Raw genomic sequence first — 16,417 nt, forward strand, 5'->3', positions numbered from 1 at the left:
TGATGATACCAGCCCAAACCAGTACTCCACCTCCACCTTGCTGGCGTCTGAGTCGGACTGGAGCTCTCTGCCCTTTACCAATCCAGCCACGGGCCCATCCATCTGGCCCATCAAGACTCACTCTCATTTCATCAGTCCATAAAACCTTAGAAAAATCAGTCTTGAGATATTTCTTGGCCCAGTCTTGACGTTTCAGCTTGTGTGTCTTGTTCAGTGGTGGTCGTCTTTCAGCCTTTCTTACCTTGGCCATGTCTCTGAGTATTGCACACCTTGTGCTTTTGGGCACTCCAGTGATGTTGCAGCTCTGAAATATGGCCAAACTGGTGGCAAGTGGCATCTTGGCAGCTGCACGCTTGACTTTTCTCAGTTCATGGGCAGTTATTTTGCGCTTTGATTTTTCCACACGCTTCTTGCGACCCTGTTGACTATTTTGAATGAAACGCTTGATTGTTCGATGATCACGCTTCAGAAGCTTTGCAATTTTAAGAGTGCTGCATCCCTCTGCAAGATATCTCACTATTTTTGACTTTTCTGAGCCTGTCAAGTCCTTCTTTTGACCCATTTTGCCAAAGGAAAGGAAGTTGCCTAATAATTATGCACACCTGATATAGGGTGTTGATGTCATTAGACCACACCCCTTCTCATTACAGAGATGCACATCACCTAATATGCTTAATTGGTAGTAGGCTTTCGAGCCTATACAGCTTGGAGTAAGACAACATGCATAAAGAGGATGATGTGGTCAAAATACTCATTTGCCTAATAATTCTGCACTCCCTGTAATTACAATTTTTTAAAACTAATTACACCTAGTCTAATCCCCTAATAAAATAAAAAAGCCCCCCAAAATAATAAAAATCCCTACCCTATACTAAATTACAAATAGCCCTTAAAAGGGCCCTTTGCGGGGCATTGCCCCAAAGTAATCAGCTCTTTTACCTGTAAAAAAAAAATACAATACCCCCCCCAACATTAAAACCCACACACCCAACCCTACTCTAAAACCCACCCAATCCCCCCTTAATAAAACCTAACACTAACCCCTTGAAGATCACCCTACCTTGAGATGTCTTCACCCAACCGGAACAGCCAATAGAATGCAAGCTCAATCCTATTGGCTGATTGGATCAGCCAATAGGATTGAACTTCAATTCTATTGGCTGATTGCATCAGCCAATAGGATTTTTCCTACCTTATTTCCGATTGGCTGATAGAATCCTATCAGTCAATTGGAATTCAAGGGACGCCATCTTGGATGACGTCATTTAAAGGAACCTTCATTCGCCAGGAGTCATCGGAAGAAGAGGATGCTCCGCATCCGTTGGATTGAAGATGGACCCTCTCCGCTCCGGATGGATGAAGATAGAAGATGCCGCCTGGATGAAGACTTTTTTTTTTTTACAGGTGAAAAAGCTGATTACTTTGGGGCAATGCCCCGCAAAAGGCCCTTTTAAGGGCTATTTGTAATTTAGTATAGGGTAGGGATTTTTATTATTTTTGGGGGCTTTTTTATTTTATTAGGGGGATTAGATAAGGTGTAATTAGTTTTAAAAAAACACAATTTATGCTTACCTGATAAATTTATTTCTCTTGTGGTATATCCAGTCCACGGATCATCCATTACTTGTGGGATATTCTCATTCCCAACAGGAAGTTGCAAGAGGACACCCGCAGCAGAGCTGTTATATAGCTCCTCCCCTAACTGCCATATCCAGTCATTCGACCGAAATCACGCAGAGAAAGGAGAAACCATAGGGTGCAGTGGTGACTGTAGTTTAAATGAAAAAATTACCTGCCTTAAAATGACAGGGCGGGCCGTGGACTGGATACACCACAAGAGAAATACATTTATCAGGTAAGCATAAATTGTGTTTTCTCTTGTAAGGTGTATCCAGTCCACGGATCATCCATTACTTGTGGGATACCAATACCAAAGCTAAAGTACACGGATGAAGGGAGGGACAAGGCAGGTACTTAAACGGAAGGTACCACTGTCTGTAAAACCTTTCTCCCAAAAATAGCCTCCGAAGAAGCAAAAGTATCAAATTTGTAGAATTTTGAAAAAGTATGAAGCGAAGACCAAGTCGCCGCCTTGCAAATCTGTTCAACAGAAGCCTCATTTTTAAAGGCCCAAGTGGAAGCCACAGCTCTAGTAGAATGAGCTGTAATCCTTTCAGGAGGCTGCTGGCCAGCAGTCTCATAGGCTAAGCGGATTATGCTTCTTAGCCAAAAAGAAAGAGAGGTTGCTGAAGCCTTTTGACCTCTCCTCTGTCCAGAGTAGACAACAAACAAAGCAGATGTTTGACAAAAATCTTTAGTAGCTTGTAAGTAAAACTTTAAAGCACGAACCACGTCCAGATTGTGTAATAGACGTTCCTTCTTTGAAGAAGGATTAGGACACAAGGATGGAACAACAATCTCTTGATTGATATTCTTGTTAGATACCACCTTAGGTAAAAACCCAGGTTTGGTACGCAGGACTACCTTATCCATATGGAAGATCAGATAAGGAGAATCACATTGTAAAGCAGATAACTCGGAGACTCTACGAGCCGAGGAAATAGCTACCAAAAACAGAACTTTCCAAGATAAAAGTTTGATATCTATGGAATGAAGAGGTTCAAACGGAGCTCCTTGAAGAACCTTAAGAACCAAATTTAAGCTCCATGGGGGAGCAACAGGTTTAAACACAGGCTTGATTCTAACCAAAGCCTGACAAAATGCCTGAACGTCTGGAACATCTGCCAGACGCTTGTGCAAAAGAATAGACAGAGCAGAAATCTGTCCTTTTAAGGAACTAGCTGACAATCCTTTTTCCAAACCATCTTGGAGAAAAGATAATATCCTGGGAATCCTAACCCTTGGATTCACACCAATAAAGATATGTACGCCATATTTTATGGTAAATTTTCCTGGTGACAGGCTTTCGTGCCTGTATTAAGGTATCAATGACTGACTCGGAGAAGCCACGCTTTGATAAAATCAAGCGTTCAATCCCCAGGCAGTCATAAGCCAGGTTGAAAGACCAGGGCGCTGCTAGAGCATCTATTAGCGTCACCTTGGGATCCCTGGACCTGGATCCCTAACAAGGAAGCTTGGTGTTCTAGCGAGACGCCATGAGATCCAGTTCTGGTTTGCCCCAACGATGAATCAATTGTGCAAACACCTCCGGATGGAGTTCCCACTCTCCCGGATGAAAAGTCTGACAACTTAAAAAATCCGCCTCCCAGTTCTCTACACCTGGGATATGGATAGCTGATAGGTGGCAAGAGTGAGTCTCTGCCCAGTGAATTATCTTTGAGACTTCTAACATCGCTAGGGAACTTCTTGTTCCCCCTTGATGGTTGATGTAAGCCACAGTTGTGATGTTGTCCGACTGAAATCTGATGTACCTCAGAGTTGCTAACTGAGGCCAAGCCTGAAGAGCATTGAATATCGCTCTTCCAGAATATTTATTGGAAGGAGTGTCTCCTCCTGAGTCCACGATCCCTGAGCCTTCAGGGAGTTCCAGACTGCACCTTAACCTAGAAGGCTGGCATCTGTTATTACAATTGTCCAATCTGGCCTGCGAAAGGTCATAACTTTGGACAGATGGACCCGAGATAGCCACCAGAGAAGAGAATCCCTGGTCTCTTGATCCAGATTTAGTAGAGGGGACAAATCTGTGTAATCCCCGTTCCACTGACTAGGAAAGCATAGTTGCAGCGGTCTGAGATGTAGGCGTGCAAACGGCACTATGTGCATTGCCGCTACCATTAAGCCGATTACTTCCATGCACTGAGCCACCGAAGGGCGCGGAATGGAATGAAGAACACGGCAGGAATTTAGAAGCTTTGATAACCTGGACTCCGTCAGGTAAATTTTCATTTCTACAGAATCTATCAGAGTCCCTAGGAAGGAAACTCTTGTGAGTGGGGATAGAGAACGCTTTTCCTCTTTCACCTTCCACCCATGCGATCTCAGAAATGCCAGTACTACGTCCGTATGAGACTTGGCAATTTGGAAGTTTGACGCCTGTATCAGGATGTCATCTAAATAAGGGGCCACTGCTATGCCCCGTGGCCTTAGGACCGCCAGAAGCGATCCTAGAACCTTCGTAAAGATTCTTGGGGCTGTAGCTAATCCAAAGGGAAGAGCTACAAACTGGTAATGCCTGTCTAGAAAGGCAAACCTGAGAAACCGATGATGATCTTTGTTATCCGAATGTGAAGATAAGCATCCTTTAAATCCACTGTAGTCATATATTGACCCTCCTGGATCATAGGTAGGATGGTACGAATAGTTTCCATCTTGAATGATTGAACTCTGAGGAATTTGTTTAAGATCTTTAGATCCAAAATTGGTCTGAAGGTTCCCTCTTTTTTGGGAGCCACAAACAGATTTGAGTAAAAACCCTGTCCCTGTTCCTCCTTTGGAACTGGATGGATCACTCCCATAACTAGGAGGTCTCGTACACAGTGTAAGAATGCCTCTCTCTTTATCTGGTTTGCAGATAATTGTGAAAGGTGAAATCTCCCTTTTGGGGGGGAAGCTTTGAAGTCCAGGAGATATCCCTGGGATATAATTTCCAACACCTTTAGTAGGGATCCTGGACATCTCTTGCCCACGCCTGGGTGAAGAGTGAAAGTCTGCCCCTACTAGATCCGTTACCGGATAGGGGGCCGTTCCTTCATGCTGTCTTAGAGGCAGCAGCAGGCTTTTTGGCCTGCTTACCTTTGTCCCAGGTCTGGTTTGGTCTCCAGACCATCTTGGACTGAGCAAAAGTTCCCTCTTGTTTGCATTAGAGGAAGTTGATGCCGCACTTGCCCTGAAGTTTCGAAAGGCACGTAAATTAGACTGTTTGGCCCTTGATTTGGACCTATCCTGAGGAAGGGCATGACCTTTTCCTCCAGTGATATCAGCAATAATCTCCTTCAAACCAGGCTCGAATATGGTCTGCCCCTTGAAGGGAATGTTAAGCAGCTTAGATTTTGAAGTCACGTCAGCTGACCATGATTTAAGCCATAGCGCCCTGCGCGCCTGTATAGCAAAACCAGAATTCTTAGCCATTAGTTTAGTCAAATGAACAATGGCATCAGAAAACAAAGGAATTGGCTAGCTTAAGTGCTCTAAGCTTGCCAAGTATGTCATCCAATGGAGTCGCTACCTGTAAAGCCTCTTCCAGAGACTCAAACCAGAACGCCGCAGCAGCAGTGACAGGAGCAATGCATGCAAGGGGCTGTAGGATAAAACCTTATTGAATAAACATTTTCTTAAGGTAACCTTCTAATTTTTTATCCATTGGATCTAAAAAAGCACAACTGTCCTCGACAGGGATAGTAGTACGCTTTGCTAAAGTAGAAACTGCTCCCTCCTCCTTAGGAACTGTCTGTCATAAGTCTCGTGTGGTGGCGTCTATTGGAAACATTTTTCTAAAAATAGGAGGGGAAGAGAACGTCACACCTGGTCTATCCCATTCCTTATTAATAATTTCTGTAAACCTTTTAGGTATTGGAAAAACATCAGTACACACCGGCACTGCATAGTATTTATCCAGTCTACACAATTTCTCTGGCACTGCAATTGTATCACAGTCATTCAGAGCAGCTAAAACCTCCCTGAGAAACACGCGGAGGTGTTCAAGCTTAAATTTAAATGTAGAAATATCAGAATCAGGTTGCATCATCTTTCCTGAGTCAGAAACATCACCCACAGACTGAAGCTCTCCTTCCTCAGCTTCTGCATATTGTGAGGCAGTATCAGACATGGTTCTTAAAGCGTCAGTATGCTCTGCATTTTGTCTAACCCCAGAGCTATCTTGCTTACCTCTAAATTCAGGTAGTCTGGCTAATACCGCTGACAGTGTATTATCCATGACTGCCGCCATGTCTTGTAAAGTAATCGCTATGGGCGCCCTAGATGTACTTGGCGCCATTTGAGCGTGAGTCCCTTGAGCGGGAGTCAAAGGATCTGACACGTGGGGAGAGTTAGTCGGCATAACTTCCCCCTCGTCAGATTCCTCTGGGGATAATTTTTTTTTTTTTTTAAAAACAGAATATGATCTTTATTGCTTAAAGTGAAATCAGTACATTTGGTACACATTCTAAGAGGGGGTTCCACCATGGCTTTTAAACATAATGAACAAGGAGTTTCCTCTATGTCAGACATGTTTGTACAGACTAGCAATGAGACTAGCAAGCTTGGAAAACACTTTAAATCAAGTTAACAAGCAAATATAAAAAACGGTACTGTGCCTTTAAGAGAAACAAATTTTGTCAAAATTTGAAAAACAGTGAAAAAAGGCAGTAAATCAAACGAAATTTTTACAGTGTATGTAATAAGTTAACAGAGCATTGCACCCACTTGCAAATGGATGATTAACCCCTTAATTAAAAAAACGGATAAAAAAAACGATATAGATGTTTTTTAACAGACACAACAAACTGCCACAGCCTGCTGTGGCCCTACCTTCCCCAATAAACAACTTTGGAAAGCCTTTGAGCCCTTTAGAGATGTCCTATAGCATACAGGGGACTCCTGAGGGAAGCTGGATGTCACAGTTTGTAATTTTAACTGCAACAACTGTAACTTTTATACTACAACAGTGGAAAGCCTCAGGAAACTGTTTCTAGGCAAAATTTAAGCCAGCCATGTGGAAAAAACTAGGCCCCAATAAAGTTTTATCACCAAAGCATATATAAAAACGATTAAACATGCCAGCAAACGTTTTATATTGCAATTTTATAAGGGTATTACCCCTGAGAGTAAGCATGATACCAGTCGCTATTAAATCACTGTATTCAGGCTTAACTTACATTAATCCGGTATCAGCAGCATTTTCTAGCATTTTCCATTTCTAGAAAAAATTGTAACTGCACATACCTCATAGCAGAGTAACCTGCACGCCATTCTCCCGCTGAAGTTACCTCTCTCCTCAGACATATGTGAGAACAGCAATGGATTTTAGTTACAACCTGCTAAGATCATAGAAAACTCAGGCAGATTCTTCTTCTATTTACTGCCTGGGATAAAATAGTACAACTCCGGTACCATTTAAAATAACAAACTTTTGATTGAAGATAAAAAACTAACTATATTTCACCACTCTCTCTTACTACCTCCATGCGTGTTGAGAGTTGCAAGAGAATGACTGGATATGGCAGTTAGGGGAGGAGCTATATAACAGCTCTGCTGTGGGTGTCCTCTTGCAACTTCCTGTTGGGAATGAGAATATCCCACAAGTAATGGATGATCTGTGGACTGGATACACCTTACAAGAGAAATTGTAATTATTTTATTATTTTCTGTAATTTAGTGGGGGGGGGTTTCATACATTAGTTTATTTAATTTAATTGTAATTAATTGTAGTTAATGTAGGTAATTAATTTAATTATAGTGTAGTGTTAGGTGTAATTGTAACTTAGGTTAGGGTTTATTTTACAGGTAAATTTGTACTTATTTTAACTAGGTAGTTATTAAATAGTTAATCACTATTTAATAACTATTCTACCTAGTTAAAATAAATACAAAGTTGCCTGTAAAATAAAAATAAATCCTAAAATAGCTACAATGTAATTATTAGTTATATTGTAGCTAGCTTAGGGTTTATTTTATAGGTAAGAATTTAGTTTTAAATAGGATTATTTTATTTAATTGTAGTAATTTTATTTAGATTATTTTAAATTATATTTAAGTTAGGGGGGGTGTTAGGGTTAGGGTTAGACTTAGGTTTAGGGGTTAATAACTTTATTATAGTCAGGTCAAAGAAAAAGTTCAGGTTGATGTACAGGTACACAGCTCAGCAAAAACACGTTTCGTGACCAATGCACAGTTGATCACTGCTTACCTGTGTACCTGTTCATACACCTATTTAAAGCAAAACAAATTAAAGGGATATAGCACTTTAGTTATATTAATATCAACCTGCACTCTGTGCTGTATATGTCTATCAGTCTGCCATGTCTTGTATTGACTAACATTTGTTCTTTGTTGTGCAGGTGCTGCGCTGTTGTTCCAGGATCCCTCAGATCATTGGTCTTTTGTACAACTCATACAGGGATCTACAAACCTGTGAGCAGTGGAAGTGTGAGATCCCAGAGGAAGTGATTCAGGTCAGGGATCTGTTAGATCAAGGAACCCAGTAAATCGATCTCTCTTCCTGTCTCCTTTATTTCATGTACTCTGTCATTTCTTTCTGCTTCTTCTACCCTTGTCTCCTGTATAACAGATTCTTATCCCCTTGTCTCCAGTATATCAGATTCTTATCCCCTTGTCTCCTGTATTACAGCTTCTTATCCCCTTGTCTCCTGTATAACAGATTCTTATCCCCTTGTCTCCAGTATATCAGATTCTTATCCCCTTGTCTCCTGTATTACAGCTTCTTATCCCCTTGTCTCCTGTATAACAGATTCTTATCCCCTTGTCTCCTGTATTACAGCTTCTTATCCCCTTGTCTCCTATATTACAGCTTCTTATCCCCTTGTCTCCTGTATTACAGCTTCTTTTCCCCTTGTCTCCTGTATTACACACTTCTTATCCTCTTGTCTCCTGTATTACAGCTTCTTATCCCCTTGTCTCCTGTATTACAGCTTCTTATCCCCTTGTCTCCTGTATTACAGCTTCTTATCCCCTTGTCTCCTGTATTACAGCTTCTTATCCCCTTGTCTCCTGTATTACAGCTTCTTATCCCCTTGTCTCCTGTATTACAGCTTCTTATCCCCTTGTCTCCTGTATTACAGCTTCTTATCCCCTTGTCTCCTGTATTACACACTTCTTATCCCCTTGTCTCCTGTATTACAGCTTCTTATCCCCTTGTCTCCTTTATTACAGCTTCTTATCCCCTTGTCTCCTGTATTACAGCTTCTTATCCCCTTGTCTCCTGTATTACAGCTTCTTATCCCCTTGTCTCCTGTATTACAGCTTCTTATCCCCTTGTCTCCTGTATTACACACTTCTTATCCCCTTGTCTCCTGTATTACAGCTTCTTATCCCCTTGTCTCCTTTATTACAGCTTCTTATCCCCTTGTCTCCTGTATTACAGCTTCTTATCCCCTTGTCTCCTGTATTACAGCTTATTATCCCCTTGTCTCCTGTATTACAGCTTCTTATCCCCTTGTCTCCTGTATTACAGCTTCTTATCCCCTTGTCTCCTGTATTACAGCTTCTTATCCCCTTGTCTCCTGTATTACAGCTTCTTATCCCCTTGTCTCCTGTATTACACACTTCTTATCCCATTGTCTCCTGTATTACAGCTTCTTATCCCCTTGTCTCCTGTATTACAGCTTCTTAACCCCTTGTCTCCTGTATTACAGCTTATAATCCCCTTGTCTCCTGTATTACACACTTCTTATCCCCTTGTCTCCTGTATTACAGCTTCTTATCCCCCTGTCTCCTGTATTACAGCTTCTTATCCCCTTGTCTCCTGTATTACACACTTCTTATCCCCTTGTCTCCTGTATTACAGCTTCTTATCCCCTTGTCTCCTGTATTACAGCTTCTTATCCCCTTGTCTCCTGTATTACAGCTTCTTATCCCCTTGTCTCCTGTATTACAGATTCTTATCCCCTTGTCTCCTGTATTACAGCTTCTTATCCCCTTGTCTCCTGTATTACAGCTTCTTATCCCCTTGTCTCCTGTATTACAGCTTCTTATCCCCTTGTCTCCTGTATTACAGCTTCTTATCCCCTTGTCTCCTGTATTACAGCTTCTTATCCCCTTGTCTCCTGTATTACAGCTTCTTATCCCCTTGTCTCCTGTATTACACACTTCTTATCCCCTTGTCTCCTTTATTACAGCTTCTTATCCCCTTGTCTCCTGTATTACACACTTCTTATCCCCTTGTCTCCTGTATTACACACTTCTTATCCCATTGTCTCCTGTATTACAGCTTCTTATCCCCTTGTCTCCTGTATTACAGCTTCTTATCCCCTTGTCTCCTGTATTACAGCTTCTTATCCCCTTGTCTCCTGTATTACAGCTTCTTATCCCCTTGTCTCCTGTATTACAGCTTCTTATCCCCTTGTCTCCTGTATTACACACTTCTTATCCCCTTGTCTCCTGTATTACAGCTTCTTATCCCCTTGTCTCCTGTATTACAGCTTCTTATCCCCTTGTCTCCTGTATTACAGCTTCTTATCCCCTTGTCTCCTGTATTACAGCTTCTTATCCCCTTGTCTCCTGTATTACAGCTTCTTATCCCCTTGTCTCCTGTATTACAGCTTCTTATCCCCTTGTCTCCTGTATTACACACTTCTTATCCCCTTGTCTCCTGTATTACAGCTTCTTATCCCCTTGTCTCCTGTATTACAGCTTCTTATCCCCTTGTCTCCTGTATTACACACTTCTTATCCCCTTGTCTCTTGTATTACAGCTTCTTATCCCCTTGTCTCCTGTATTACAGCTTCTTATCCCATTGTCTCCTGTATTACAGATTCTTATCCCCTTGTCTCCTGTATTACAGCTTCTTATCCCCTTGTCTCCTGTATTACAGCTTCTTATCCCCTTGTCTCCTGTATTACAGCTTCTTATCCCCTTGTCTCCTTTATTACAGCTTCTTATCCCCTTGTCTCCTGTATTACACACTTCTTATCCCCTTGTCTCCTGTATTACAGCTTCTTATCCCCTTGTCTCCTGTATTACAGCTTCTTATCCCCTTGTTTCCTGTATTACAGCTTCTTATCCCCTTGTCTCCTGTATTACACACTTCTTATCCCATTGTCTCCTGTATTACAGCTTCTTATCCCCTTGTCTACTGTATTACAGCTTCTTATCCCCTTGTCTCCTGTATTACAGCTTCTTATCCCCTTGTCTCCTGTATTACAGCTTCTTATCCCCTTGTCTCCTGTATTACACACTTCTTATCCCCTTGTCTCCTGTATTACAGCTTCTTATCCCCTTGTCTCCTGTATTACAGCTTCTTATCCCCTTGTCTCCTGTATTACAGCTTCTTATCCCCTTGTCTCCTGTATTACAGATTCTTATCCCCTTGTCTCCTGTATTACAGATTCTTATCCCCTTGTCTCCTGTATTACACACTTCTTATCCCCTTGTCTCCTGTATTACAGCTTCTTATCCCCTTGTCTCCTGTATTACAGCTTCTTATCCCCTTGTCTCCTGTATTACAGCTTCTTATCCCCTTGTCTCCTGTATTACAGCTTCTTATCCCCTTGTCTCCTGTATTACAGCTTCTTATCCCCTTGTCTCCTGTATTACAGCTTCTTATCCCCTTGTCTCCTGTATTACAGATTCTTATCCCCTTGTCTCCAGTATCTCAGATTCTTATCCCCTTGTCTCCTGTATTACAGCTTCTTATCCCCTTGTCTCCTGTATTACAGATTCTTATCCCCTTGTCTCCAGTATATCAGATTCTTATCCCCTTGTCTCCTGTATTACAGATTCTTATCCCCTTGCCTCCTGTATTACACACTTCTTATCCCCTTGTCTCCTGTATTACAGCTTCTTATCCCCTTGTCTCCTGTATTACAGCTTCTTATCCCCTTGTCTCCTGTATTACAGCTTCTTATCCCCTTGTCTCCTGTATTACAGCTTCTTATCCCCTTGTCTCCTGTATTACAGCTTCTTATCCCCTTGTCTCCTGTATTACACACTTCTTATCCCCTTGTCTCCTGTATTACAGCTTCTTATCCCCTTGTCTCCTGTATTACAGCTTCTTATCCCCTTGTCTCCTGTATTACAGCTTCTTATCCCCTTGTCTCCTGTATTACAGCTTCTTTTCCCCTTGTCTCCTGTATTACAGCTTCTTATCCCCTTGTCTCCTGTATTACAGCTTCTTATCCCCTTGTCTCCTGTATTACAGCTTCTTATCCCCTTGTCTCCTGTATTACAGCTTCTTATCCCCTTGTCTCCTGTATTACAGCTTCTTATCCCCTTGTCTCCTGTATTACAGTTTCTTATCCCCTTGTCTCCTGTATTACAGCTTCTTATCCCCTTGTCTCCTGTATTACAGCTTCTTATCCCCTTGTCTCCTGTATTACAGCTTCTTATCCCCCTTGTCTCCTGTATTACAGCTTCTTATCCCCTTGTCTCCTGTATTACACACTTCTTATCCCATTGTCTCCTGTATTACAGCTTCTTATCCCATTGTCTCCTGTATTACAGCTTCTTATCCCCTTGTCTCCTGTATTACAGCTTCTTTTCCCCTTGTCTCCTGTATTACAGCTTCTTATCCCCTTGTCTCCTGTATTACAGCTTCTTATCCCCTTGTCTCCTGTATTACAGCTTCTTATCCCCTTGTCTCCTGTATTACAGCTTATTATCCCCTTGTCTCCTGTATTACACACTTCTTATCCCCTTGTCTCCTGTATTACAGCTTCTTATCCCCTTGTCTCCTGTATTACAGCTTCTTATCCCCTTGTCTCCTGTATTACAGCTTCTTATCCTCTTGTCTCCTGTATTACAGCTTCTTATCCCCCTGTCTCCTGTATTACAGCTTCTTATCCCCTTGTCTCCTGTATTACACACTTCTTATCCCCTTGTCTCCTGTATTACAGCTTCTTATCCCCTTGTCTCCTGTATTACAGCTTCTTATCCCCTTGTCTCCTGTATTACAGCTTCTTATCCCCTTGTCTCCTGTATTACAGATTCTTATCCCCTTGTCTCCTGTATTACAGCTTCTTATCCCCTTGTCTCCTGTATTACAGCTTCTTATCCCCTTGTCTCCTGTATTACAGCTTCTTATCCCCTTGTCTCCTTTACTACAGCTTCTTATCCCCTTGTCTCCTGTATTACACACTTCTTATCCCCTTGTCTCCTGTATTACAGCTTCTTATCCCCTTGTCTCCTGTATTACAGCTTCTTATCCCCTTGTCTCCTGTATTACAGCTTCTTATCCCCTTGTCTCCTGTATTACACACTTCTTATCCCCTTGTCTCCTGTATTACACACTTCTTATCCCCTTGTCTCCTGTATTACAGCTTCTTATCCCCTTGTCTCCTGTATTACAGCTTCTTATCCCCTTGTCTCCTGTATTACAGCTTCTTATCCCCTTGTCTCCTGTATTACAGCTTCTTATCCCCTTGTCTCCTGTATTACACACTTCTTATCCCATTGTCTCCTGTATTACAGCTTCTTATCCCCTTGTCTCCTGTATTACAGCTTCTTATCCCCTTGTCTCCTGTATTACAGCTTCTTATCCCCTTGTCTCCTGTATTACAGCTTCTTATCCCCTTGTCTCCTGTATTACACACTTCTTATCCCCTTGTCTCCTGTATTACAGCTTCTTATCCCCTTGTCTCCTGTATTACAGCTTCTTATCCCCTTGTCTCCTGTATTACAGCTTCTTATCCCCTTGTCTCCTGTATTACAGATTCTTATCCCCTTGTCTCCTGTATTACAGATTCTTATCCCCTTGTCTCCTGTATTACAGCTTCTTATCCCCTTGTCTCCTGTATTACACACTTCTTATCCCCTTGTCTCCTGTATTACAGCTTCTTATCCCCTTGTCTCCTGTATTACAGCTTCTTATCCCCTTGTCTCCTGTATTACAGCTTCTTATCCCCTTGTCTCCTGTATTACAGCTTCTTATCCCCTTGTCTCCTGTATTACAGCTTCTTATCCTCTTGTCTCCTGTATTACAGCTTCTTATCCCCCTGTCTCCTGTATTACAGCTTCTTATCCCCTTGTCTCCTGTATTACACACTTCTTATCCCCTTGTCTCCTGTATTACAGCTTCTTATCCCCTTGTCTCCTGTATTACAGCTTCTTATCCCCTTGTCTCCTGTATTACAGCTTCTTATCCCCTTGTCTCCTGTATTACAGCTTCTTATCCCCTTGTCTCCTTTATTACAGCTTCTTATCCCCTTGTCTCCTGTATTACAGCTTCTTATCCCCTTGTCTCCTTTATTACAGCTTCTTATCCCCTTGTCTCCTGTATTACACACTTCTTATCCCCTTGTCTCCTGTATTACAGCTTCTTATCCCCTTGTCTCCTGTATTACAGCTTCTTATCCCCTTGTCTCCTGTATTACAGCTTCTTATCCCCTTGTCTCCTGTATTACAGCTTCTTATCCCCTTGTCTCCTGTATTACAGTTTCTTATCCCCTTGTCTCCTGTATTACAGCTTCTTATCCCCTTGTCTCCTGTATTACAGCTTCTTATCCCCTTGTCTCCTGTATTACAGCTTCTTATCCCCTTGTCTCCTGTATTACAGCTTCTTATCCCCTTGTCTCCTGTATTACACACTTCTTATCCCATTGTCTCCTGTATTACAGCTTCTTATCCCATTGTCTCCTGTATTACAGCTTCTTATCCCCTTGTCTCCTGTATTACAGCTTCTTTTCCCCTTGTCTCCTGTATTACAGCTTCTTATCCCCTTGTCTCCTGTATTACAGCTTCTTATCCCCTTGTCTCCTGTATTACAGCTTCTTATCCCCTTGTCTCCTGTATTACAGCTTATTATCCCCTTGTCTCCTGTATTACACACTTCTTATCCCCCTTGTCTCCTGTATTACAGCTTCTTATCCCCTTGTCTCCTGTATTACAGCTTCTTATCCCCTTGTCTCCTGTATTACAGCTTCTTATCCTCTTGTCTCCTGTATTACAGCTTCTTATCCCCCTGTCTCCTGTATTACAGCTTCTTATCCCTTGTCTCCTGTATTACACACTTCTTATCCCCTTGTCTCCTGTATTACAGCTTCTTATCCCCTTGTCTCCTGTATTACAGCTTCTTATCCCCTTGTCTCCTGTATTACAGCTTCTTATCCCCTTGTCTCCTGTATTACAGCTTCTTATCCCCTTGTCTCCTGTATTACAGCTTCTTATCCCCTTGTCTCCTGTATTACAGCTTCTTATCCCCTTGTCTCCTGTATTACAGCTTCTTATCCCCTTGTCTCCTGTATTACACACTTCTTATCCCCTTGTCTCCTGTATTACAGCTTCTTATCCCCTTGTCTCCTGTATTACAGCTTCTTATCCCCTTGTCTCCTGTATTACAGCTTCTTATCCCCTTGTCTCCTGTATTACAGCTTCTTAACCCCTTGTCTCCTGTATTACAGCTTCTTAATCCCCTTGTCTCCTGTATTACAGCTTCTTATCCCCTTGTCTCCTGTATTACAGCTTCTTATCCCCTTGTCTCCTGTATTACAGCTTCTTATCCCCTTGTCTCCTGTATTACAGCTTCTTATCCCCCTTGTCTCCTGTATTACAGCTTCTTATCCCCTTGTCTCCTGTATTACAGCTTCTTATCCCCTTGTCTCCTGTATTACAGCTTCTTATCCCCTTGTCTCCTGTATTACACACTTCTTATCCCCCTTGTCTCCTGTATTACAGCTTCTTATCCCCTTGTCTCCTGTATTACAGCTTCTTATCCCCTTGTCTCCTGTATTACAGCTTCTTATCCCCTTGTCTCCTGTATTACAGCTTCTTATCCCCTTGTCTCCTGTATTACAGCTTCTTATCCCCTTGTCTCCTGTATTACAGCTTCTTATCCCCTTGTCTCCTGTATTACAGCTTCTTATCCCCTTGTCTCCTGTATTACAGCTTCTTATCCCCTTGTCTCCTGTATTACAGCTTCTTATCCCCTTGTCTCCTGTATTACAGCTTCTTATCCCCTTGTCTCCTTTATTACAGCTTCTTATCCCCTTGTCTCCTGTATTACAGCTTCTTATCCCCTTGTCTCCTGTATTACAGCTTCTTATCCCCTTGTCTCCTGTATTACACAGCTTCTTATCCCCTTGTCTCCTGTATTACAGCTTCTTATCCCCTTGTCTCCTGTATTACAGCTTCTTATCCCCTTGTCTCCTGTATTACAGCTTCTTATCCCCTTGTCTCCTGTATTACAGCTTCTTATCCCCTTGTCTCCTGTATTACACACTTCTTATCCCCTTGTCTCCTGTATTACAGCTTCTTATCCCCTTGTCTCCTGTATTACAGCTTCTTATCCCCTTGTCTCCTGTATTACAGCTTCTTATCCCCTTGTCTCCTGTATTACAGCTTCTTATCCCCTTGTCTCCTGTATTACAGCTTCTTATCCCCTTGTCTCCTGTATTACAGCTTCTTATCCCCTTGTCTCCTGTATTACAGCTTCTTATCCCCTTGTCTCCTGTATTACAGCCTTCTTATCCCCTTGTCTCCTGTATTACAGCTTCTTATCCCCTTGTCTCCTGTATTACAGCTTCTTATCCCCTTGTCTCCTGTATTAGAGCTTCTTATCCCCTTGTCTCCTGTATTACAGCTTCTTATCCCCTTGTCTCCTGTATTACACGCTTCTTATCCCCTTGTCTCCTGTATTACAGCTTCTTATCCCCTTGTCTCCTGTATTACAGCTTCTTATCCCCTTGTCTCCTGTATTACAGCTTCTTATCCCCTTGTCTCCTGTATTACAGCTTCTTATCCCCTTGTCTCCTGTATTACAGCTTCTTATCCCCTTGTCTCCTGTATTACAGCTTCTTATCCCCTTGTCTCCTGTATTACAGCTTCTTAT

At 42.1% G+C, this 16,417-nt stretch overlaps 1 protein-coding gene across 1 annotated transcript in view; it reads left to right on the forward strand.

Moving 5' to 3' along the window:
- ASB18 (ankyrin repeat and SOCS box containing 18) overlaps positions 1-16,417 on the forward strand; it is a 123,430-nt gene that overhangs the window by 89,647 nt on the left and 17,366 nt on the right. The window contains exon 4 of the mRNA XM_053713509.1: positions 7,977-8,090. Coding sequence (XP_053569484.1) covers positions 7,977-8,090 — 114 coding nt within the window. The remainder of the gene's footprint in view (positions 1-7,976; positions 8,091-16,417) is intronic.

This window comes from Bombina bombina, chromosome 1 (genome assembly GCF_027579735.1).
Source record: "Bombina bombina isolate aBomBom1 chromosome 1, aBomBom1.pri, whole genome shotgun sequence".
In the NCBI taxonomy this organism is placed as follows: Eukaryota; Metazoa; Chordata; class Amphibia; order Anura; family Bombinatoridae; genus Bombina; species Bombina bombina.